Source organism: Podarcis erhardii, assembly GCF_964252035.2.
Source record: "Podarcis erhardii genome assembly, chromosome: 4".
Classification (NCBI taxonomy): domain Eukaryota; kingdom Metazoa; phylum Chordata; class Lepidosauria; order Squamata; family Lacertidae; genus Podarcis; species Podarcis erhardii.
In genome coordinates, this window is record NC_138508.1 from 6095929 (window position 1) to 6120722 (window position 24794).

The 24794-nt window shown below is 48.4% G+C and overlaps 1 protein-coding gene across 9 annotated transcripts in view; it reads right to left on the reverse strand.

The window, feature by feature from the left end:
- ARAP1 (ArfGAP with RhoGAP domain, ankyrin repeat and PH domain 1) overlaps positions 1-24794 on the reverse strand; it is a 145049-nt gene that overhangs the window by 61507 nt on the left and 58748 nt on the right. For 7 of the 9 annotated variants that reach the window (XR_014156138.1, XM_081860058.1, XM_081860056.1 and 4 more), the window contains 7 exons: positions 15772-15902; positions 14858-14928; positions 8546-8658; positions 4892-5053; positions 2901-3024; positions 1790-1910; positions 805-1010 (listed from right to left, as the gene is read on the reverse strand). Coding sequence is in view for 8 of the 9 variants with exons in the window: in XM_081860058.1 (XP_081716184.1) it covers positions 805-1010; positions 1790-1910; positions 2901-3024; positions 4892-5053; positions 8546-8658; positions 14858-14928; positions 15772-15902 (928 nt within the window). In the remaining variant the exon portion in view is untranslated. The remainder of the gene's footprint in view (positions 1-804; positions 1011-1789; positions 1911-2900; positions 3025-4891; positions 5054-8545; positions 8659-14857; positions 14929-15771; positions 15903-24794) is intronic. The other 2 variants (XM_081860060.1, XM_081860061.1) reach the window with 2 other exon arrangements.

Below are 24794 nucleotides of genomic sequence, written 5' to 3' on the forward strand. Positions count from 1 at the left end.
CGCGGGAGTTCCCGCAGGGCTCCCTAGGCTTGCGGATAGTAGCCTGCTGCCCAAAGCCAGGGGGCGCTGAAGCAGCACGCCCTGGGCTTCGCGCAGATATCCGCAAGCCTGGGGAGACCGGCACGACTTCCCACTGGGCTCCCTAGGCTTCCGGATAGCAGCCTGTTCTGGGGGCTGGGGTCGGTGGAAGCTCGGGCTTCCCCCGCACCAGCCCCGCGCCTGGGGGGGGGTTCTTTATTTTCCCCCCAAAAAGCTAGGTGAGCCCTATGGGGCGAAAAATATGGTAATTCTCTCCTCTTAGGCAAAGATCACAAGACGACCTGGCTGGTAGCCAGATTCTGCGCCTAGATTTGTAGGCACAGGTCATCCTCTAGAATAAAATAGCTTACTAGGGAAATGCAGAAGTCGACCTTTGGGGTGCCTCAGGGTCAATTTTTATGGCAGCCCAAATCTCAGTTGGACGGGTGTATGTATATATCTCAATTTTAACTCATGAGCTATTGCTGCAATCTGCACCGAATGTATATTTTATCTTTATGAACGCTGTTTTTATTGTGTTATGCAAGCTGGTCTTTGACCGTAATCAATTATCTCATCCATCTATCTGACTTTCAGAAGACATCTGAAGGCAAGCCGGTTTAGGGAAGTTTTTAATCCTAGCTAGGAGCCCTCGATAGCCCGCTCCTCTTCCATGAATTTGTCCAATCCTCTTTTGAAGCCATCCAAATTGGCGGCCTCCTGTGGCAGGTAGTTCCGCAGTTCAACCCAGCGGCTATGAGCAGCACACTTGTGGTGCATACTCACCTCTGCGTTCTTGTAGAGGAAAACTTTCTCCCCGGCCACCACAACATACAGCTTGTTTTTAAATCCTCGCAGCTCCAAGAGGCCGCTCTTGTCCACCGAGTCGAAACTGCCGCCGGGCACCTGGAAGGCGGACGCTCTGTCCAAACACCTCGACTTCTTCTCGTCCACTACCTTCTGAAGGGCCCTGATCCACTCGTTGCGATCCGCTGCAGCGCAGGAGACAGCGTTGGTATTTAGGGAAACAAAACAAAACTGTTCTCAGACGGCGCTACTTCATTCTGGGGGGGTCCCATGTATAACGTTCTCCCAGCAGGGGAGGAGAAATCAAAGAATCTAGGTGGCCATCACTGGTTCCTGTGGCAAGGAGTTCCACAGTTTAACTATATGAAGAAGTTCTCTCTTTTGGATTATGGAAATAATCCATAATGAATTGGAAAAAAATGTTTAAATGTACTTTTCTAAAAACAACAACAGGAGTCCTTTTTGCTGGGGATAATTCAGACTGAAATTCCCAGGTGTCAAAAAAGGTTGTTTATGTATGCAACAACTGCGGCCCGTGTTTTGTTAGCCCAAAAATGGAAAACGAGCGAGGTCCCAATCAAAGAAGAATGGCAACTTAAGTTGACAGAATATGCGCAGCTTGCAGGCTTAACATATAAGAGAACAAGAAGAACATATGTTTAAAGGAGATTGGAAAAAAGTTTATTGAATATATGGGAAATAACGGTGTACAGCTGAAAACGTTGCCAGTATTAAGATGAATTCAACAGCGTAGATAAGTTTTGATGCATGCAATAATAGAATACTGAATGGTATAGTTTTTTGTAAAATATGCAGGGATTTATGATATGTAAAATGAACCATGGAAAGAGAAGAAGGGGAGTCATTGATATTTTAAGGGTGTTTAAATGAGCATTTTAAATTGTAAAACAGGAAATTTAATAGCATTGTGAGAGAGGGAGGAAGGGAGAGGAATCTCACCTACCGTCACTCTCAGCCCGGAAAGTAAAGGTCCGATTGTTAGTGATCACCTCAAATTTCTGGTCCCCGATACTGGCCACACGGGTAATACAGCATATGGGGATGAGGCGTTTGGAGTAAACATCCTGCAACATTTGAAAGAGTGGTTGGTCAACAGAACGTATTATCGCGACGATTCATTCGGAGCGTGGCTTTTGTACACTACCTGCAGGCTCGCAATCAATACAAATGCAACAGACACACACATGAAAGGAAAGAGGCATGAGGAGGGCAGAGGAAAAAACAAAACCCAGCCACCAGTTTCGCAGCAGTTCTTCAGGGGCAGGAGACTGGCACAATGGGAAATATGGGGACCGAGTGAGGCACTCAGTATTTAATTCTTAGTATTTTGGGGGGAAGCCTTAAAAATAGCTCAAAACAATTATTTTCTGTTCTGTCCAGATTTTCACTTTTTGGAATATGGCAACCCTACCTTAGCGACTCTAAGCCCCTATAAAGCCCCTACTCTTCCCAGCACTCTTTGGGGGAGGCGATGGCTGGTACTGATTAAATGTATCCCAAAACGTGGGCAGGGGGCTGAGTTAGGGCACAAAATTGGTGCAGAAAGTGGAAAGGGATAGGATATTCCCCCGAACCCATCCAGCCCCACTCCTTTCCATACGGAGAGCCTTATGGAAAGCAAGAACCCCGACAAAGGAAGAATGGCAGATGAAATTAATGGACTATGCAGTAATGGAAAGAATTAGAAACCAGGAAAAATCCATTTTTTAATAAAGAACGGGGCAAGTCTATAATTTATTGGAAAAATTATGGGAAACAATTAAATACATTTAGCAGGATTGATTTAAAACTTGCAGTTAATTTTTTAACTAAGGGATACTTAAGGATTTATTAAAAATTGGAATTATAAAGGAGATGCAGTGGGGGGGGGGAATTGTAACCTAAGGATCCATAAAAGTGTGGGGGGGTTTCAAAGGGGTTATTTGTATTGTTTTCCCCCTCCTCCATGAATTTGTCCAACCCTCTTTCAAAGTGGGCGGCCATCCCTGTCTCCTGTGGCAGGGAGTTCCACAGTCTAACTGCGCTCTGCGTGTACCTATCTTTCCCCCGCTCACCTTCTCATTGTCAAAGTAGCGGAGGTTGTCGCTATCCAATTTCACCCATCGCTTCTGGTAGATATAGGACCTGGAGCCGGAAAAGACTGTTAGCTGAGGTGCTCTGTGGGTCAGCAGGGTGGTCCTTAAGGAGGTAAAATCAGGCGGTCAATAAATGGCAGGATTTCCACCCCTTTATTTTATTATCATTTATTAAATATCCTGCCCAAGACAACCCAAAGCAGCTTAGAACCACATGGAAACTGCGGGATCATTTCGGAAAAGGATCTCTTTTCGTAAACAGCTTTGTGGTTTTTGCAGTCAAGCAGCATATATTATTTTTACGAAATAAAATAAAATAAAATTGTCTTGAAAAAAGATTCTTCTATCACGGGACAGGCGATGCAACCTGATCCAAGGCTGGCATTCTTTTATTTTATTTTTTGTTCAATGCAAAATTACAACAAAAATTACAAACATTGAATCCAAAATAAAACAGTACAAACAAGAAAAGGGGGGAAAAAACACAAGAGAAAAAAGAACACAAAAAACAAAAAGACAAAAAACAAAAACAGACATCTAAAAATAAAACAGTATCATCACTCTAATCTAATCATTACGTACATATACACATATTGACTTCCTTCCTTTGCTCTAAGACCTCGAATTTTTTACTCTTTCGAAGCTGTTGTGTCTAATGTAGATTACCTCTATCTTTATCCTTTTTACACCATTTTTCTCTTTCTTTAACCCTTCAGGGTTAAAGGCTGGCATTCTTAAATCAGTTTGTAGACGACCATATGCATTTTAGGGCCCGCTAATCCTTTTCGTGTCTGCAGCTGGAAAAACAGCAGCACAATATTGGGGAAAGAGCTGCCGACTCAACTCTAGAGCGGGGGGGGGGGGGGGAATAGACTATGGAACTACAGCCCCCATTGAGAAACTTAAGAAAGCATCTTAGAGAGCTCAGGAACACAAAAGCAGTTTTGAAAACTGGCTGGTATACCCAGTGCATCAGAAAGGGCAATCATCATCCTTATTATTAATTATTAGATTTATATACCGCCCTTCCTCTGAAGATCACGGGGATTGGGCTCGGGGGGGGGGGGGGCAATGACAGGCCACAATGCTGCCTGTCAAATTAACGGAATAAGCAGATTTGCCCCCAAGCAGATCCAATCGGTTTTCCTATTGCCCAGCCGCTTTCCCGCCGAAAAGGAGCAAACGTCCATCGGGGTTTTTTCTGAGGATGGTTGTTGGTTCCGATTCAGCAGCAAACAGTGTTTTTCCCCCCGGGAGGGTGGGGAGCAGCGGGGCAAAAGAAAAATCTCTTGAACCCATGCCTGGAGTCTTTAACATCAGCAGTCAGGAGCGTTCAGCCCTGTTTTTGAGTTTCTGCTCTGTTTTGGAGTTTGTTTGAAACTTAAAATCTCAATTTCTTATTGCTACTGCTTGGTTCTCTTAAATAGGGCTATGTTTAAAACTTGTCATTGAGGTTTTCATACCTTTTATGTAAACCCAAGGAAGCATTTAAGCCCTGCTCTTATTGTAATAATAATAATAACTTATTATTTATACCCCGCCCATCGGGCTGAGTTTCCCCAGCCACTCTGGGCACTTAAAAATCATTTAAGGTTTATAATTTCTTTATTTCCTTCTGAGGAAACTGATTAGTTCAGTGAAACGAGTTTTGTAGCCGGCATCTCGTTAAGTCTTTGTTTAATTCTAGGTTAATTTTTCCTTATTTTATTTTTTTGTTATTTCATCCAATTCTATAATCGAATACTTCTCGTTTCAGGGATTTTCACGGCAATTCTTTTGTTTTGTGTAATTTCTTGGTTCCATGACTTTTTTTCCCACTGCAAACAAACACAGGGGCTTGAAGCAGATCAGGGTCTTCATAAAACCAGGCGCACGTTATCACAAGGGCAGCCACTGCCAACCTGCCGGGTGTTCTGGTACTACAACTCCCATCGGCTTTTGCAGGGCAGGCACAATTTTGCTTTGCTCACCCCTGAGGCGGGTTCTTATCCAGCCAGCCCGCCTTGATGACAGGCGAGAGCTGAGAGGACGAGTCCGTCCTGTTCATCCCATCGCCGTGGAGGCTCAAGGCGCCCAAGGACAGAGCGCTGCCAGAGTACGAATTCAGCTCGCAGTCATTCCAGTGGTTGCTGCTGTGGAGACAAAAGAGGGGGGACACATCAGGCCTTGCAGGGGGGATTCGAATCCAGGCCTCCTAGGTCCTAGTCCAGGGGTCAGCAACCTTTTCCAGCCATGGGCCGGTCCACCGTCCCTCAGACCATGTGGGGGGCTGGACTATATTTTGGAGAGAAAAATGAATGAATTCCCATGCCCCACAAATAACCCAGAGATGCATTTTAAATAAAAGGACACATTCTACTCATGTAAAAACATGCTGATTCCCGGACCATCTGCGGGCCGGATTGAGAAGGCAATTGGGCTGGATCCGGCCCCCGGGCCTTAGGTTGCCTACTCCTGGTCCAGATCAGGCATGTCCAGCTCCCTAGAGACTGCGATCTACTCACAGTATCTGAAGAAGTGTGCATGCACACGAAAGCTCACACCAATAACAAACTTACAGTGGTACCTCAAGTTAAGAACTTAATTCGTTCTGGAGGTCCGTTCTGAACCTAAAACTCTTCTTAACCTGAAGCACCACTTTAGCTAATGGGGCCTCCCACTGTCGCCACGCGATTTCTGTTCTCATCCTGAAGCAAAGTTCTTAACCTGAAGCACTGTTTCTGGGTTAGTAGAGTCTGTAACATGAAGCATCTGTAAGCTGAAGCATCTGTAACCTGAGGTACCACTGTAGTTGGTCTCTAAGGTGTTACTGGAAGGAATTGTTTTATTTTGTTTCGACTACGGCAGACCAACACGGCTACCTACCTGTATAAAAAAACTGGCATGGATCTATCCATTGTCATTGTGAGGAGGAAGAGTGTGGGTGTCGTGTATATACAATCGGATCTTGGTTCTTGGACGGAATCAGTTCCGGAAGTCTGTTCGACTTCCAAAAACGTTCAAAAACCAAGGCGCGCCTTCTGATTAGCTGCAGGAGTTTCCTGCACTTAATCGGAAGCCGCGGAAGCCAAGTTGGATGTTCAGCTGTGTGTATATTTATTTATATTTATTTATTTTTATATATAGTCGTACCTTGGTTCTGTTGTAAACAAAAATCTGCCCTTTTTTCCCTTATGGGGTACCCAAGAGCCCATATAGAGTCCTTACGTGGGTTCCCTATTGGTAGGAGAAAACAGGCCAACCAGAGAATATTGAGAAGCAAAGCAGCTAGTAAGCCTGATCTTTACTGATCTGTTGCAACAGGGTACTCCCCTCACACGCAGACAGGAGGGAGGGGGAACCCAAAATATTAGTGTGCAAGACATTTTAAATTCCCTGCCCTGGAGCTCAAGACCACCCCTCCAGATACATCATACATACATCACAGAAGGGGTGTAACCTAAGACCACCCCTCAGGTACATCATACCTACATCAAAGAAAAGGCGGTCTACTTGATTGGATTGCCTGGGGAGCCAGGCCAGTCTTTTGTAATGATAAATACTTAGTTCCTGAGCCAGGTCACAGGCTCACACCCTGTTCATATCTTAAATGTGCCCTTAAGACAGGATTTGTGAAGGAAAAAGAGAATGGAGAGGTTTCCCATTTTGACCTTGCAGAGAAATAATTGAGGTCAATTTGTTCAGGACTTTTTTTTTCTGTGGGGTTTTCAGATATGTGATTTATATATTTACGTTCTTATCGCAACTCCCAAACACCTTGCAACTCAAACGTTTTGGCTCCCGAACACTGCACACCCAGAAGTCAGTGTTTTGGTTTGCAAATGTTATTTGGAACCCGAACGTCAGACGCATCCTTAAGAGGATAACGCAGGAAAGAACCACAATAAATAGATGGAACTTTGTTTTTGGATGCCCATTCACTATGCGTCTGCATACATTGCTAAAATAAAACCCCATTTTCCAAACCCCAAATTGCGTTCTTCTCTCATCCCAGCAAGAGAGCAAAGCCCCCCCCCCCAACACACACTTTGAAATACACTCTGCTTCCTCCCCATTTGCATTGCAAAACCATGTTTGGGAAATAAGTGCCTCTCCTCCCCCCTTAGATTCCCCCTGGGTCAGAAATAGTCTGTCACCCTTCCTGCAAGCCCTGCTGAGCACCCTCTTCCGGGAAAACAGGGCCACTAACTACGAGGCCTGAGATGAGTCATCAGCAAAATCCACAGAGGACCCCTGGCAGAGAGTTGGCTGCAAGTAACACCCAGGGGCGCAGGTGGCGCTGTGGTCTAAACCACAGAGCCTAGGGCTTGCCAATCAGAAGGTCAGCAGTTCGAATCCAAGCTCCTGCCAACCTAGCAGTTCGAAAGCACGTCAAAGTGCAAGCAGATAAATAGATACCACTCCAGTGGGGAGGTAAACGACGTTTCTGTGTGCTGCTCTGGTTCGCCAGAAGCGGCTTAGTCCTGCTGGCCACATGACCCGGAAGCTGTACTCTGGCTCCCTCGGCCAATAAAGCGAGATGAGCGCCGCAACACCAGAGTCGGCCACGACTCGACTCGACCTTTATCTTTTAACACCCACAAACCTCCTGGGAAACTGAAGGGCATCTCCAGGGCTGTGAGCATGGGAGCCAACTCCTAAGGGCCGAGGCCCCTTCACCCCCCAATAGAATATTTGAGGGGAGTGGGGGCCCCCCCAAAAAGTTGATGGGCATTGCCAGTTGAATGATTTGAACGAATGGCTATCCCAGGACATTTTTGAACAACTGCGTAGGCCTGCACAAATATTCCAGGGCTGCCTGGAAGTCGAAAACAAGATTGCTTGCTGCATCTCTGCTGGAAGAACATCCCGTGGGAGCAGGGATGCTAAACGCTCAACGTCTGGTTGAGGCCGGTTGACTTGACAACACCTTACCGGGTTAACTATGCGCTGCATGGGAAGTGATTCCCGCCGCCTGTCTTGACTCTCCCAGCCTTCAAGTTCGTGAGATGTCCAGACTTCTACTGTTATGAGAAAGGGGCGGGAGCTTTTCTCTCTCTGCTTTCTCCATGCCAGGTGCCTATCAGGTTGCCTGAGAGGGCAGGTTGCTCCACGCCCGCTGCAATGCAGGGGGTTGGACTAGATGACCCCTGAGGGTCCCTTCCAACACTACGATCCCCTCGATCATTTCGGTTGCTCCTTTTCTGGACCTTGCACAGCTTGTCTATCAAGTGAAAGCCCCTTCCTAGCTTTCGAAGGCATCCCTGGAAACAAGAGGGTGAGGCCAGATATTCCAGGTAAAGGTAAAGGTAAAGGGACCCTTGACCATTAGGTCCAGTCGCGGACGACTCTGGGGTTGTGGCGCTCATCTCGCTTTATTGGCCGAGGGAGCCGGAGTACAGCTTCCGGGTCATGTGGCCAGCATGAATAAGCTGCTTCTGGAGAACCAGAGCAGCGCACAGAAACGCCGATTACCTTCCTGCCAGAGTGGTACCTATTTATCTACTTGCACTTTGATGTGCTTTCGAACTGCTAGGTTGGCAGGAGCAGGGACTGAGCAATGGGAGCTCACCTGGTCGTGGGGATACGAACTGCCAACATGCGCACACCCACACGCGCACAAACATAACCAAAGCAGCTCTCACTTGGTGGGGGATTCCTCCTTGAAATAATCCTCAATCAGCTCGTCTTCGCTCATCAGGCTGCTGAACCGGGCAGAGTGACGTTTCTGGGATGTCAACTCCACCACCACGTCCTCCTGCAGAGGGAAGAAGACAAAAAGGAGTTCACTCTGAAAAGCTCCCGGGCCTCAGAATTATTGCTATTATTATTATTATTAACACCCCACAGGAAAGACAGGAGTGCCTGGCGTGCTCTAGTCCATGGGGCCACAAAGAGTCGGACACGACTAAACAACAATCCCACCCATCTGGCTGGGTTTCCCCAGCCACTCTGGGCTGCTCCCAACCGAATCTTAAAAACACAATAGAGCATTAAACATTAAAAGCTTCCCTAAACAGGGCTGCCTTCAGATGTCTTCTAAAAGTCAGACAGTTGTATATTTCCTTGACATCTGGTGGGAGGGTGTTCCACAGGGCAGGCACCACCACCGAGAAGGCCCTCTGCCTGGTTCCCTGTAACTTGGCTTCTTCTCGCAGGGAGGGAACCGCCAGAAGGCCCTCGGAGCTGAACAATGGGGGTGGAGACGCTCCTTCAGAGGCCCCATCTGCTTCAAGAGGCCTCTGAAGGAGCGTCTCCACCCCCATTGTTCAGCCCGGACACTGAGGTCCAGCTCCGAGGTCCAGCTCCGAGGGCCTTAGCTAAAGTGGTGCTTCAGGTTAAGAACAGTTTCAGGTTAAGAACAGACCTCCGAAACGAATTAAGTACTTAACCCGAGGTACCACTGTATATATAATTTTTATTAAATTTTCTGTTTTACAATTTAGAATATTCATTTATACAACCTTAAAATATCAATCACTTCCCTTCTCCTTCCAGCGTTCATTCTGTACAGCATAAATCCTTGTATATTTTATATAAACTAAACCATTCTGTATGCCATCATAACTTATTTACACCGTTGAATTTATCTTAATGCAGCCAGCATTATCAGCTGCACAGTTATTTCCCATATATTTTCCAATCTTCTCTAAACTTATGTTCTTCTTGTTCTCTTATTCTATATGTTAAGTCTGTGAGTTGTGCATACTCCAGCTTAAGTTGCCATTCTTCTTTAGCTAGGACCTCGCTCGATTTCCATTTTGGGGCTAACCGTAGCGGCAGACATAAATAACCTTTTTTTGACACCAAATACTTAAAAACCTTCCCTGGAGTTTTTAAGCAGAGTTTGGAAGGCCATCTGTCCTGGAAGCTTTAGCTGAGATTCCTGCTTTTGCTGCGAGCTGAGCTGGATGACCTTCGGGGTCCCTTCCAACTTCACAATTCCAATGCTATGAGAACAAGCCTTTTCTGAAGTGGCCCCACACAGATGTGGAAGCATTAAATTAAAACCTGATTTGCCCAGCTCTTGCCCAAGGTAGCATGTGTTGCTAGGTTCTCTAAACTTCATTTTAAAAAATAATAATGGGGGGGGGCATAATTTCATGTTTTTTTTAAAAAAAATCAAATAGATGGCAGCTTTAAAAACAATTCAGAGAGTTATGGCCTAATCGGAGAATTGGCTCCATGTTGCAGCTCTGCAAAAGGTAAAGGTAAAGGGACCCCTGACCATTAGGTCCAGTCACATACAACTCTGGGGTTGCAGCGCTCATCTCACTTTATTGGCCGAGGGAGCCGGAGTACAGCTTCCGGGTCATGTGGCCAGCATGACCAAGCCGCTTCTGGCGAACCAGAGCAGCGCACGGAAACGCCGTTTACCTTCCCGCCGGAGTGGTACCTATTTCTCTACTTGCACTTTGACGTGCTTTCGAACTGCTAGGCGGGCAGGAGCAGGGACCGAGCAACGGGAGCTCACCCCGTCGCGGGGATTCGAACCGCCGACCTTCTGATCGGCAAGTCCTAGGCTCTGTGGTTTAACCCACAGCGCACAGCTCTTAAACAATGCAAGGAACCAGGAAGTGGCTGCAAAATGTCCCACCCAGCTCCCTGGGTCTGGCACCAGCCCCGCCTGAGAATTATTGCCATGCACCACAAATGAAAAATTGCTTGGGGTGCAGAGCGGTGCTTGGAAGGTCCTCCTTCTCGACTGGGGCTGCTTCACTGCCTCCTTGCTTCTGGCGCATGATGCAACCGGATGTTGCACAGAACCCCTCTATTTATAGCCGAAAGAACCACTGTCCGGGAGCTTTCTGCTGAGAAGCGCATCAGCAATTTCCCCCCTGGGCCACAGCAGAGCAAAGAGAATCAGGGATTTCAGCTTCTCCATCCCCACTGCTACTTCCTCGGTGACTGAAGCAAACAAAATGGGCTCTTTTCCCCTTATGGGGTACCCAAGAGCCTGTATAGGCTTAAGTGGGTTCACTGTCAGTAGGAGAAAATAACAGGGGCCAACCAGGTAATATTGAGAAGCAAAGCAGCTAGTAAGCCTGATTTTATTAAACTGTTGCAACAGGGTGCGCGCTCTCTCTCTCTCTCTCTCTCACACACACACACACACACACACACACACACACACGGGAAGAGGAACCCAGAATATTGGTATGCAAGCTTTTATATAGACACATTTGAAATTGCCCACCCTGTAGCCCAGGACTACCCCCCAATACATCATGCATACATCACAGAAAGAGGTGGTCCCCAACAGAAATATATCACAGGGGGCAGCATCCTGTCTGGCAGCAAACCTGTTAATGGTCACTGAATCCTTTTACCTGGGCATCCTGGCCATTCTTTTGTGCTGATAAATACTTAATTCCTGAGTCCAGGTCACAGGCTCACACCCTAGTAATATCTTAAATGTGCCCTTAAGACAGGATTTGTGAGCACAGAGACAATGACAAACTGCAGAGGAATATTTGTGGTCACTGGGAGAGTCAAAATGACTTCTGGCTTGTTCTCCTGTACTATTTCAGACATGTGGATTATATACCTATGTATGTGTTTGCCTTGTACATTTATGAACACTGAATTTATATATTTGAGACCTTAAATTCTTATACAGTCATACCTCTTGTTACGATCGGTTCAGGTTACGTCTTTTCAGGTTGCGTCCTGTGGTGACCCGGAAGCACCAGAAAGGGTTAGTTCCGGGTTTCACAGCTCACGCAGGCACAGACGCGCAAAATTACGTCACGTGCATGCGCAGACACAGGTTGCATTCCTTTCAGGTTGTGAACAGGGCTCCAGAATGGATCCCGTTCACAACCAGAGGTACCACTGTAACAGTGACGATATTTAGAGGCCACCCAAAGACCAAGCTCTCTCATGCCCTTCTTTCACATGCCAAAATCCTTTTTGCGTGCTTTTACCTTGTGTGTTACCCTGAGCTCTATGGATGAAGGGCAGTACACTAATTTGATAAATAATAATAATAGTATTTGTAATAATACTGTTTTTGAATACCTGTTTTTAACTGATTCCCCGCCCCCCGATTCTGCACAGTAAAAAGAAAGGGCTTGTTCAAGCAGCACATAGTTAAACTGCGGAACTTCCTGCTGCAGGAAGCAGAGAGGACCACCAGCTGAGATGGCTTTAAAAGATTTTTCAACAAATTTATGGAGCGGGAGAAGGCTATGGATGGCTACTAGCCAGGGTGGCTGGGCTCTGCCTCCACGGCCAGACGCAGCAATGCTTCCTTGCTGGAAAGGGCCCTTGGGTTCGAATCCTGCTTGCGGGTTTCCCACAGACATTTGGCTGGCGACTGTGAGAAGAGGTGGGCCATTGGCCTGATCCAGAAGGCTCTTCTGATGTTTCTTAGAGCCAGTGCCAGTCAGTGCAGACCATATAGAGGTAGATAGATGGTGGTCGGACTCCGTCTAAGGCAGCTTACTATGTTCATATGTTCACCACTTCCTTTCAAGAAACAAAGAGGAGACGGGGGAAATAAATTTGTCCTCTCTCTGTCCTTTTCATTTAGTTTTCATGTTTCATTTTGTCTTTCCCCCACCCCTTATTCCTTTAGAAAGGGCTCAGGGATTTAAGGAATCTCAGAGCTCAAGCCGCTGAAGATGCCACAAAACAAAAGTTTAAAATAAGATAAAATAAAAAAGGAACAGGTGTTGGGAAAAAGCAAACTTGCAAACATGAGAGCAGATTAGGAGCAGACCATTTGTATTTCAGCTGTTGTTGTTCTTTAATATCATCCTGAAAATATTAACACTTTCTTTCTTTTTCTTTACTCTATTGGTAGCACAGTGGTACCTCTAGTTACGAACTTAATTCGTTCCGGAGCTCCGTTCTTAACCTAAAGCAGTTCTTTTTTTAAAAAAAATAATAATATTTATTAACATTTTAAAGACTGCAAAAGAACTAAAACAGTTCTTAACTAGAGGCATGCTTTCACTAATGGGTCCTCTTGCTTATCTTTTAACTGAGCGAAATGAACAAAACCAGTGTGCGATTTAAGGAGAAAGCAAGCTTTCACTTTTCTTATGATCAGGCCTCGTGCTAAACACCGAGGCTTTCAACCAAACACACAGAGGAAAACTTCCTCTAGGCTACACAGCCAATCAGAGCGTGTGCTAGCTCAGCGAGACTACCGCCCTACCGCCTGGCTGCTAAGCAACGCCTCCTTCCCTGCCCCTCTTGGTCAGCTGACTTACCAATAACAGATTTAACCCTTAAAGTAAACGGAACGATCTCCGCTGCTGCACATCCAACAGGCACACCTACTCTGAACACAAGTCCCAAGCCTTTGAACAAACCAGAGTGGCTGGGACAACCCATTAGCACATGGGTAGGCAAACTAAGGTCCGGGGACCGGATCCAGCCCAGTTGCCTTCTGGATCTGGCCCGCAGACGGTCCAGGAATCGCCGTGTGGATTGGCGTGGATCTGGTCGTTTGGGCTGCGCCACCGCTCGCGTTCAGCGGCGCCTCCTCCCTCCCTCCCTCCCCCTGGCTTCTCCCCACCCTCCCTAGAGCCGAGAGTAAGGGGGCTGGGCTTTCATGCTGCCAGCCCCTCTCCGGAGCCCCCGCCGCTGCCAGCCCCTGCTGCTCGCAATATGCTTTTCAACATCTACATGCAGCCGCTGGGAGAGACCATCAGGGGGTTTGGACTGGGTGTCCATCAATATGCAGATGATACCCAGCTCTACCTCTCTTTCAAATCGGAACCAGTGACGGTGGTGAAGGTCCTGTGTGAATGTCTGGAGGCAGTTGGAGGATGGATGGCGGCTAATGGATTGAGGTTGAATCCTGACAAGACAGAAGTAGTTTTGGGGGGACAGGAGGCGGGCTGGTGTGGAGGACTCCCTGGTCCTGGATGGGGTAACTGTGTCCCTGAAGGACCAGGTGCGCAGCCTGGGAGTCATTTTGGACTCACGAATGTCCATGGAGGCCCAGGTCAATTCTGTGTCCAGGGCAGCTGTCTCCCAGCTCCATCTGGTACGTGGGATGAGACCCTTCCTGCCCACAGACTGTCTTGCCAGAGTGGTGCGTGCTCTGGTTATCTTCCGCTTGGACTACTGCAATGCGCTCTATGTGGGGCTACCTTTGAAGGTGACTCGGAAAGTACAATTAATCCAGAATGCGGCAGCTAGACTGGTGACAGGGAGCGACCTCTGAGACAACATAACACCGGTCTTGAAAGACCTACACTGGCTCCCAGTACATTTCCAAGCACAATTCAAAGTGTTGGTGTTGACCTTTAAAGCCCTAAATGGCCTCTGCCCAGTAGACCTTAAGGAGCGTCTCCACCCCCATTGTCCATCCCGGACACTGAGGTCCAGTGCCAAGGGCCTTCTGGCGGTTCCCTCCCTGTGAGAAGCCAAGTTACAGGGAAGCAGGCAGAGGGCCTTCTCGGTAGTGGCACCCGCCCTGTGGAACGCCCTCCCACCAGATGTCAAAGAGAAAAATAACTACCGAACTTTTAGAGGACATCTGAAGGCAGCCGTGTTTAGGGAAGCTTTCAATGTTTAATAGACTATTGTATTTTAATATTCTGTTGGAAGCCGCCCAGAGTGGCTGGGGAAACCCAGCCAGATGGGCGGGGTATAAATAATAAATTATTATTATTATCATTATTATAAGACACAGGTAAGCAGCCACTGGGGCTTGTCCGGTGCTGTGGAGAAAGGAGGGGAGAGTCGTGGGGGGTGGTTTACCTGAGTAGAATGTGTCCTTTTATTTAAAATGCATCTCTGTGTTATTTGTGGGAATTTGTCCATTCCCCCCCCCAAATATAGTCCAGCCCTCCACAAGGTCTGAGGGACAGTGGACGGGTCCCCTGCTGAAAAAATTTGCCGACCCCTGCATTAGGATATCCAGGAGGGGAAGGCCACCTCCGAGTTATTTTGAGGATGAGATGGGCAGCATGGCCCCCTGAGAGATACGGACCTACCTTGTCAGTCATTTCTTCTGCCAGAGCTTCTATCTCCTCCTCAAACGGGGGATCTTCATAATCAGAATCATCTGCAGAGACAGACCAGGCATAGTTGAACTATGGAACTCCTTGCCACAGGAGGCAGTGATGGCTATGAAAGAGGATTAAGCACGTTCATGGAGGAGAAGGAGGCCCTCCATGGCTACTAATCACCTTGACTCCAGCTACAAAAGCTGAGGCTGCTGAACAGACTTTCGGACAGGGGTGTTGTTTAGGGGGTTCTGTTGGGGAGGGTTGTTGCTGCGGTATTATTTTTCTGCTGTTATTGATATCAATTTCATTGATATAATTTTATTATTGATATATTTTTTCTGCTGCTGATATTATTTTAAATATTATTATGAATATTTTATTCTTTTTTTTTAAACCAATCTCAAAGCAGTTTACAAAATAGTAGACGATAACATTGTAACAGAGAAAGATGAACGACAAAAAGCTTCTGAAAGCTAAAACACCAACAGACTATAAAAACCAGATTAAAACTGACACCAACCCGTTTTTCTGCGATGTTGACATTTTGTGGGACGCACAAGAGTGACTTAGATTTCCAGGAATGCCCTATTGTGCCCCTAGACCAAAATCTATTGTCTTTTCCAACTGGAAGAGGTTTTCCAAGGTGGGCGATATTGTTGGTGCTCGCTTGAGAGGTGCCAGAATGTATCGCATGCCCAGATTTCAAAACAGAACTTCACATTCAGAATCTGAACAGTGAAGTTGGGGAAAGCGGGCCGACTTCCAAATACCCCTTTCACAGAATCACAGAACCGCCGTGTTGGAAGGGAACGCCAAAGGGCATTTTGTCCAAACCACCCCCTGCAAAGGAGGGATTGCACAGCACTGAGCTTTCTCTTCCGCCAGTCACAGGCACTCACCCAAGTCCGTCTGGAAGAGGAGGGGGGGCTTCGAAGGTGGCTCCGGGGCGCCGGTCCGCTCCACAATCTTCAGGCGGGGAAAGAGCGCGGGCGGCTGCTCAGGATCTTGCAGGTCGTTTTTCACAGGAGGACTGGAATGAGAAACAACAGAGACCTCGCTTTAAAATCAGCCCCAAAGCTGGCATCGTTCTCCTGGCTCAGCCGCTTCATAAGCTCAGAGGAACATCCAAAGAGCCCAGCAGGATCAGGCCCTTGGGCCACTGAGTCCAGCATCCTGTTCTCGCAGGGTGCCTCTTGGGAGAAACCAGAAAGCAGGATTCGAACACAAGAGCAATGTTCCCCTCCTGCAGTTTCCAGAAGCATCGCTGCCTCTGGCCATGGAGGCAAAACAGAGCCGTTATGGCGGAAAGCCCATAATTTAACCATGCACTGTGTCAAGAAGTTATTCCTTTCATCCGAATCCTACAATATTCAGCTTTACTGGGTTCTAGTTCTAGTCTTAAAAAGCAGAGACATCACCTTGCCAACAAAGGTCGGTATATTTAAAGCTATGGTTTTCCCAGTAGTGATGTATGGAAGTGAGAGCTGGACCACAAAGAAGGCTGATCGCCAAAGAATGGATGCTTTTGAATTCTGGTGCTGGAGGAGACTCTTGAGGGTCCCATGGACTGCAAGAAGATCAAACCAATCCATTCTGAAGGAAATCAGCCCTGAGTGCTCACTGGAAGGACAGATCCTGAAGCTGAGGTTCCAATACTTTGGCCACCTCAGGAGAAGAGAAAACTCCTGGAAAAGACCCTGATGTTGGGAAAGATGGAGGGCACAAGGAGAAGAGGACGAGATGGTGGGACAGTGTTCTCGAAGCTACCAGCATGAGTTTGACCAAACTGTGGGAGGCAGTGGAAGACAGGAGTGCCTGGTGTGCTCTGGTCCAGGGGGTCACACAGAGCCGGACATGACTAAATGACTAAACAACAACAGGTCTTGTGCAAGAGGGAGAAAAGAAATATCTCAGTCCACCTGCCAAGAAAAATAAAGAACTTATTTATGTATGCTACAACAGCGGCAAGAGTCTTGTTAGCACAAGGATGGAAGAATGAGGAAATCCCAACTAAAGAACACTGGCAAGAAAAATTGGTGAGCTATGTGGAATTGGCCAAACTGACATACAAGCTGCGTGAGAAGGACAATCTGCTGCCGCTTTGCCGTGCGTTTGTGGGGAGGGCTCTTTCCCCTGCAGGCCCATTTTCCATCTTGGGCCTGGGGACGGGCCCCAGACTCCACCCCAGCATAAAAGACTCCAAGGAGGCCCGGAACACTGCTGCTGCCGCTTTGCCGGTGAGTCTTGGGGAGGACCGCTCCCCCTGCAGGCCCATTCTCCACCTTGGGCCTGGGGGCGGGCCCCAGACTCCACCTCAGCATATAAGGCCCCAAGGAGGCCTTGGAACATCGCTGCTGCCGCTTTGCCGTGCGTTTGTGGGGAGGGCTCTTTCCCCTGCAGGCCCATTTTCCATCTTGGGCCTGGGGACGGGCCCCAGACTCCACCCCAGCATAAAAGACTCCAAGGAGGCCCGGAACACTGCTGCTGCCGCTTTGCCGGTGAGTCTTGGGGAGGACCGCTCCCCCTGCAAGCCCATTCTCCACCTTGGGCCTGGGGGCGGGCCCCAGACTCCATCTCAGCATTGGAGCCCTTGGAATCATTGCTGCTGCCGCTTTGCCGTGCATCTGTGGGGAGGGCTCTTCCCCCTGCAGGCCCACTTTCCATCAGGCCAGGGGGCGGGGCCCACGCTTACCACTGCCGCAGCTTTGGGGGACACTAGTGCTGCTGCAGTGGTTGTTTGAAGTGTTTTTATATGTTTTAAACGGTTTTTATTTTTTGCTTAGTTGTACCACCATAAGCGGTGGTTTTTATCTATGTATTTTTATTTTGTTTTGGTTTATTTTGGGTCAGGGTTTTTTTGTTTTGGTTTATTTTGGGTCAGGGTTGGGTGGTTGTGGAGTGGGGTGGGGATTGGTTTTGTTTTCATGTAATTGTTTTTTATTTGTTTGTTTTATATTCTGTAAATGGAGGCGAATATTAGGCTTGGGATTCCTACTGTGCAGGGGCGAGGGAGGTATGGCGGTGGGGGCAGATGTCATAGGCGAAGGGGATCGAGATACGGATATGCTCGTACCCCTTCCAATCTGCGCCCCATCCCGAGAGACGAGGGTAGGGTGAGCAAGGATTACTCACCTCCGTCACTGGTGTTGTGCAATGCCAGGTCTATAGGCAACAAAACCGCCACCCTGCGAGATTTCTTCACCTCGCAGGGGGTTGACCTGGCATGTGTGACTGAGACCTGGGTGCGTGAAGGGGATACTGTTCCCTTACGAGAGATGGCGCCCCCGGGTTTCTCCGTCCTTCACCAGTCGCGGACTGTGGGCCGGGGGGGAGGGGTGGCGTTATTAATCCGGGAAGATTGTTCTTTCAGGGCTCTACCATCGCCATCGATCCCCGGCATTGAATGTGTTGGCCTAGTGTGGGGCTCCGAGGTGAGCTTGGCTGTCTGGCTGGTGTACCGGCCACCTAGCACACCAGCAGCCACCCTGTCAGGCCTGCTGGAGGCGGTGGCTGGCTGGGCCTTGGAGTTCCCTAACCTATTGGTATTGGGGGACTTCAACATCCATGCTGATGCCACTCCCTCCTCACAGGCTCTGGACCTGGTGTCTTCCATGGCGACACTAGGGCTCTCCCAGTTTGTTTCGGGCCCCACACATCAAGCAGGCCACACGCTGGATTTGATCTTTGGCATCGGTATAGATGTGATCATGTTTCCTTCAATGAAGGTGCCATGGTCTGATCACTATGCTCTGAAAGCCAGGATTGACGTTCCACCCCCACCCTGCTTGGGTGGCGAGCCAATTTGGGCTCGCCCGCAGAGGCTGATGGACCCTGATAGATTCCGTCAAGCCTTGCGGGACCTTTCTCCCCCTGGCGACTCATTGACTGAGCTTGTTGAGGCCTGGAATACCCAGCTCCTGGCAGCCATCGATGAGATCGCACCTAAGCGCCCTCTGCGACCCCGCAGAAACCGGGCTCCCTGGTTTACCGAGGAGCTCCGGAAAATGAAGCGGGACCTCAGACGGCTAGAGCGAGTATGGCGGGGTGCCCGTGACGGAGCTTCAAGAACATCTTATAGAGTTTTTATGAAAACCTATGAGATGGCAGTGAAGGCCGCTAAGAAGTCCTACTTCTCGGCCTCCATTGCATCCGCTAGCTCTCGCCCGGCGCAATTATTTAGTATAATTCGGTCTTTAACGTCCCTTGAAGGACAGCCAAATTTAAATAACAATTCGACACACAGCTGTGAGGCATTCGCGAGCTTTTTTGCGGAGAAGGTCTTGTTGCTCCGCCATGACCTCCCTGCCAATTTGGATACAATAAAGGAACTGGAGGCCCCTCGACTGTCCTCGGGTTCAGTATTAGACCACTTTGACTGGATATCCCCAGCTGATGTGGACAGACTCCTCCGAGCTGGAAAGCCCACCACCTGTCCTCTCGACCCGTGCCCGTCCTGGCTGATTAGAGCGTGTCCAGACGAGGTGCGGGGCCCCCTGGGGGATATCATCAATCTGTCTCTTGGCGCTGGGACATTCCCAGGGGAACTGAAGGAGGCAGTGGTGCGCCCGCTCTTAAAGAAAACATCATTAGATCCTTTAGATCTATCCAATTACCGCCCGGTTTCGAATCTTCCATTCCTGGGTAAGGTGATTGAGAGAGCGGTTGCTGAACAGCTTGGTAGGTTTCTGGATGAAACATCAGCTCTGGATCCATTCCAGTCCGGCTTCCGCGCTGGTCATGGGACCGAGACGGCTCTGGTCGCCCTAACAGATGATCTCCGCAGGCAGCTGGATCGAGGCGGGTCGGGGCTGCTGATTCTTCTAGACCTGTCAGCAGCCTTCGACATGGTCGATCACGAACTCCTAGACCACCGCCTTGCCGACGTGGGGATCCAGGGCACAGTCCTTCAATGGCTGCGCTCGTTTCTCTCTGGTCGGGGACAGAGGGTGGCGCTTGGGGGGGAATTGTCATCCCGCCACTCCTTGGTGTGTGGTGTGCCCCAGGGTGCAATACTCTCCCCGATGCTTTTTAACATCTTTATGCGCCCCCTCGCCCAGCTTGTCCGGAGTTTTGGGCTGGGCTGCCATCAGTATGCTGATGACACCCAACTCTATCTGTTGATGGACGGCCACCCGGACTCGGCCCCAGACACACTGATCAGATGCTTGGAGGCTGTGGCTGGATGGTTTCGTGGGAGCCGGTTGAAGTTAAATCCTTCGAAGACAGAGGTCCTCTGGCTGGGACGGGACGACTTGGGACTGAGGGGGCAACTCCCATCTCTTGCGGGGGTGCAATTAGTGCCAGCACCATCCGTTAAGAGTTTGGGTGTAATCTTCGATACCTCCCTCTCTATGGAGGCGCAGATTGCAGCTATAACAAAGGCGGCATTTTTTCATCTCCGCCAAGCTAAGCAGTTGGCTCCTTACCTCTCTCGCCCTGACCTAGCCACTGTGATCCACGCGACGGTCACCTCCAGACTGGATTATTGTAACTCGCTCTACGTGGGGCTGCCCTTGAGACTGACCCAGAAACTCCAACGGGTGCAGAATGCCGCAGCGAGACTCCTTACGGGGTCTTCGCTTAGAGATCACATTCATCCGGTGCTATACAAGCTGCACTGGCTCCCGGTGGAGTACAGGATCAGGTTTAAGGTGCTGGTTTTAACCTTCAAAGCCCTATACGGCCTAGGGCCCTCGTACCTACGGGACCGCCTCTCCTGGTATGCCCCACAGAGGAACTTACGGTCTTCAAATAAAAACACCTTGAAGGTCCCAAGCCACAGAGAGGTTAGGCTGGCCTCAACCAGAGCCAGGGCTTTTTCGGCTGCGGCTCCAACCGGGTGGAACGCTCTGTCACAAGAGACAAGGGCCCTGCAGGACTTGACATCTTTCCGCAGGGCCTGCAAGACAGAGCTGTTCCACCTGGCCTTTTGTTAGGGCGCAGCCTGACTCCCTCCTTTGGCAATCTTTTCAAGACTTTAGCTTATGGTTGCCATTAATTTTGTTTTTAACTCATTTTTATAATGTTTTATAATGTTGTATTGTTTTAGTGTTGTTAGCCGCCCTGAGCCCGGCTTCGGCTGGGGAGGGCGGGATATAAATAAAATTTATTATTATTATTATTATTAATCGTGTCTTCAAGGAAGAATGGGAACTTTTTACAAATTATTTAAAAAGACAACAAAATGATCTGGACTCCTTGGCAGGTTTTGAATAAACATCCACAAATTTATTAGTTGAACATTTGATAGATAAGGCTAAGAGGGGAGCTGAGGGAAGTCCTTGGGTGGGGGGGCGGAAGGGGGGAAATAATGTAACTGATTATTTGGATTGATAATTTGTTATGTTGAAATTGTTTAATAAAAATCATTTAATATGTATAATTATTATTAATTACTACTTATACCCCGCCCATCTGGCTGGGTTTCCCCAACCACTCTGGGCGGCTCCTAACAGAAGATTAAAAACAGGATAAAATATCAAACACTAAAAACTTCCCTAAAGAGGGCTGCCGTCAGGTGTCTTCTAAAAGTCAGCTGTTTATTTCCTTGACATCTGCTGGGAGGGCGTTCCACAGGGCGGGCGCCACCACTGAGAAGGCCCTCAAAAAACTATCCTCAATTTTTCCTTTGATGTCCCAACGGGACGGGTGATTCCCAGAAATCCTTGGAAGGATTTACTGTAAACTGCTGAAACCCATGATAATAGCAGCACTCTATTTTTTTTATTACGTCTGTTTTAATAGATTCTCTTATTTGTACTTTTTAAATTCTATTAAATTACTTTGTAGAGTAAGTAATTTAAGGATATAAACAAACGTAATAAAAGGATATACAGTGGTGCCTCGCAAGACGAAAAGAATCCATTCCGTGATTCTCTTCGTCTAGCGGTTTTTTCATCTTGCGAAGCAACCCTATTAGCGGCTTAGCGGCTAAGTGGCTAAGTGGCTATTAGCGGCTTAGCAGCTTAGAAAAAGGGAGAAAAAAGCGAAAAAAATTGCAAGACTCGCAAGACGTTTTCGTCTTGCGAAGCAAGCCCATAGGGAAATTCGTCTTGCGAAGCGCCTCGAAAAACGGAAAACCCTTTCGTCTAGCGGGTTTTTCGTCTTGCGAGGCATTCGTCTTGCGGGGCACCACTGTAAACAAACGTAATAAATAATAATAACAATATCACTAGTAATGTGGTGTCTTTATTGTAACAATCTGAATGTGAGCTTCTGCAGCAATTTAAAGAGAATAGAATGACAGAAAGGCAAACAGGAGAGTCAGAAAGGAACTCAAGGTTCCAGGTTTTTTAAAAATGGGGCCAAGATCCTAGGAAGAGGCTTCTTATAACCCAATGGCTCACCTAAGACCAGCATTCCATCCTCAAAGAGGTCAATGGACCAACTGTGGAGGGAGGGCAGAGCCAACCTGCCTAGTAGCCATCGATAGCCCTCTCCTCCTCGAATTTGTCTAATCCTCTTTTAGAGAAGTGCCAGTCGCCAACTGGCCAAGAGTCACCCTGTTGGCTCCCCGAGAAGAGGCACAAAGGAAGGTTATTTGCTGCAACCAGAAAACGCAGCAAAATTAGACTTCCTTTGCTGTTGCAACTTCCCTCTCGCTGCCTTCCAAGCTCAGGACGCCACGTGAGAAGGAAGCAGTGATTTACTTACTCTCAGGAAACGAGGAGGGGGGATTCCGCCCCCCCAGCAAAGCGGAAAAACTAAATCACTGGTTCCCCCCAAAATAAATCATCAGTTCCCCGTTCCCTTTTGCTACGAAGCTGGCTGGCCCCAGTGAAAATACGCTGGACTAGATGGGCTCTGCAATAGCTAGAATAGCTCAGTTGGTAGAGCTTGAGGTTCTTGATCTCAGGGTTGTGGATTCGAGCCCCACATTGCATGGCAGGGGGTTGGACTGGACGGCCCTTGGCGTCCCTTCCAACGCTACAGTTCTCCGATTCTATGAAAGGAGGTGCAAGGACACCTAGGGACACGCAGTTGTCACAGGCCTAGATCTCCCTCTAGAGCAGACGTCACCAGCCTGGAGTGCTCTTGTAGTTTTTGGACTACAAATCCCATCAGTGCATGATGGTATGTGCCAGCTGGGACTGATGGGAGTTGTAGTCCAAAACTTCAGGAGCACTGCAGCCTGGCAAAGGCTGCTTTATGCGCAAACGCAATGGAGGGGATCATAGAAGTGTAGAGTTGGAAGAGAGCCCCAAGAATTTCTGCAATGCAGGAATCGCAGCTAATGAATTCCTGCCACCCAACCGCTGCCTAGGGACCTCCAACAAAGGAGACCCCAGCACCTTCCGAGGGAGTCCGTTCCGTGGTCAGGCAACCTTTGCCCTCAGGCATTTCTTCCTGATGTTTAGCCGGAAACATCCTTTCTTACTATTTGAACCCATCCTTTGCAGGTCTGCCCTCTGGGGCAGCAGAAAACAAGCTTGCTCTGCCTTTCTACATTTTTGGCAGTTCTTATCTGTAAACCGGGACGCAGGTGGCGCTGCGGGTTAAGCCACAGAGCCTAGGACTTGCCAATCAGAAGGTTGGCGGTTCGAATCCCCGCAACGGGGTGAGTCCCTGCTCCTGCCAACCTAGCAACCCTGCTCAGTCCCTGCTCCTGCCAACCTAGCAGTTCAAAAGCATGTCAAAGTGCAAGTAGATAAATAGGTACCACTGCGGCGGGAAAGGTAAACAGCGTTTCCGTGCACTGCTCTGGTTCACCAGAAGCGGCTTAGTCATGCTGGCCACATGACCCGAAAGCTGTACGCCGGCTCCCTCGGCCAGTAAAGCGAGATGAGCGCCACAACCCCAGAGTCGTCCGCGATTGGACCTAATGGTCAGGGGTCCCTTTACCCTTTACCTTTTATCTGGAAACTACCTTGAGTTCTTTCAGGGAAAAGTTGGAGAACTTTTGGATAAATCCATTAGTCAATGAGACAGTCCTTCAGATAGCTGAAGAAGGCTGTCATATCAACTCACTGTCTCCTCTTTCCCAAGCTAAACATTAGGGATGGGCAAGATATCGGTATATCATCCAAAACCAGATTGAAGTCCATATCGTGAGATCGGTTTCGTACTTTTTGACCCGGCAATATATTGCAAATCATGACGTGTTTGTGTGCGCTATGCAGAAATCACGATGTGGGAAAAACCATAAAGCAAGTCAATGCCTCTACTTAGCTGAAAACCACATATCACCTTTAAATAGCTCCATCCTTATTCCAGACATTGTGATATATCGGTATATCACGATGCTTAAAGTAAAGGTAAAGGGACCCCTGACCATTAGGTCGCGTCATGGCCGACTCTGCGGTTGCAGTACATATCTCGCTTTATTGGCCGAGGGAGCCGGCGTACAGCTTCCGGGTCATGTGGCCAGCAGGACTAAGCCGCTTCTGGCAAACCAGAGCAGTGCACAGAAACGCCGTTTACCTTCCCACCGTAGGGGTACCTATTTATCTACTTGCACTTTGACGTGCTTTTGAACTGCTAGGTTGGCAGGAGCAGGGACCGAGCAACGGGAGCTCACCCCGTCGCAGGGATTCGAACCGCCTACCTTCTGATCGGCACATCCTAGGCTCTGTGGTTTAACCCACAGCACCACCCGCGTCCCATATTGTGATGTTGAAAACCAGATATCGCCCAGTCCTAGTAAACATACCCAACTCCCTCAACCGATCCTCATATGGTTTGGTCTCCAGACCCTTGATCATCTTGTTCAACCCTCTCTGCATATCTTCCAGCTGGTCAGTATCCTTCTTAAACTGGGGAGCCCAGTTCATGGCAGGGGGAGGTGTTCATTTCTTACACACATACACACAAAGTCCACATGAGCTCAGAAAAAAATCCCCTTTACAAAAGAGGCTAGTTAGGTTTCCAAGTTAATTCAAGAGCAGAGATTTGAGAAGTTCTCTCTTCTCCAGTAGTGAGGGCA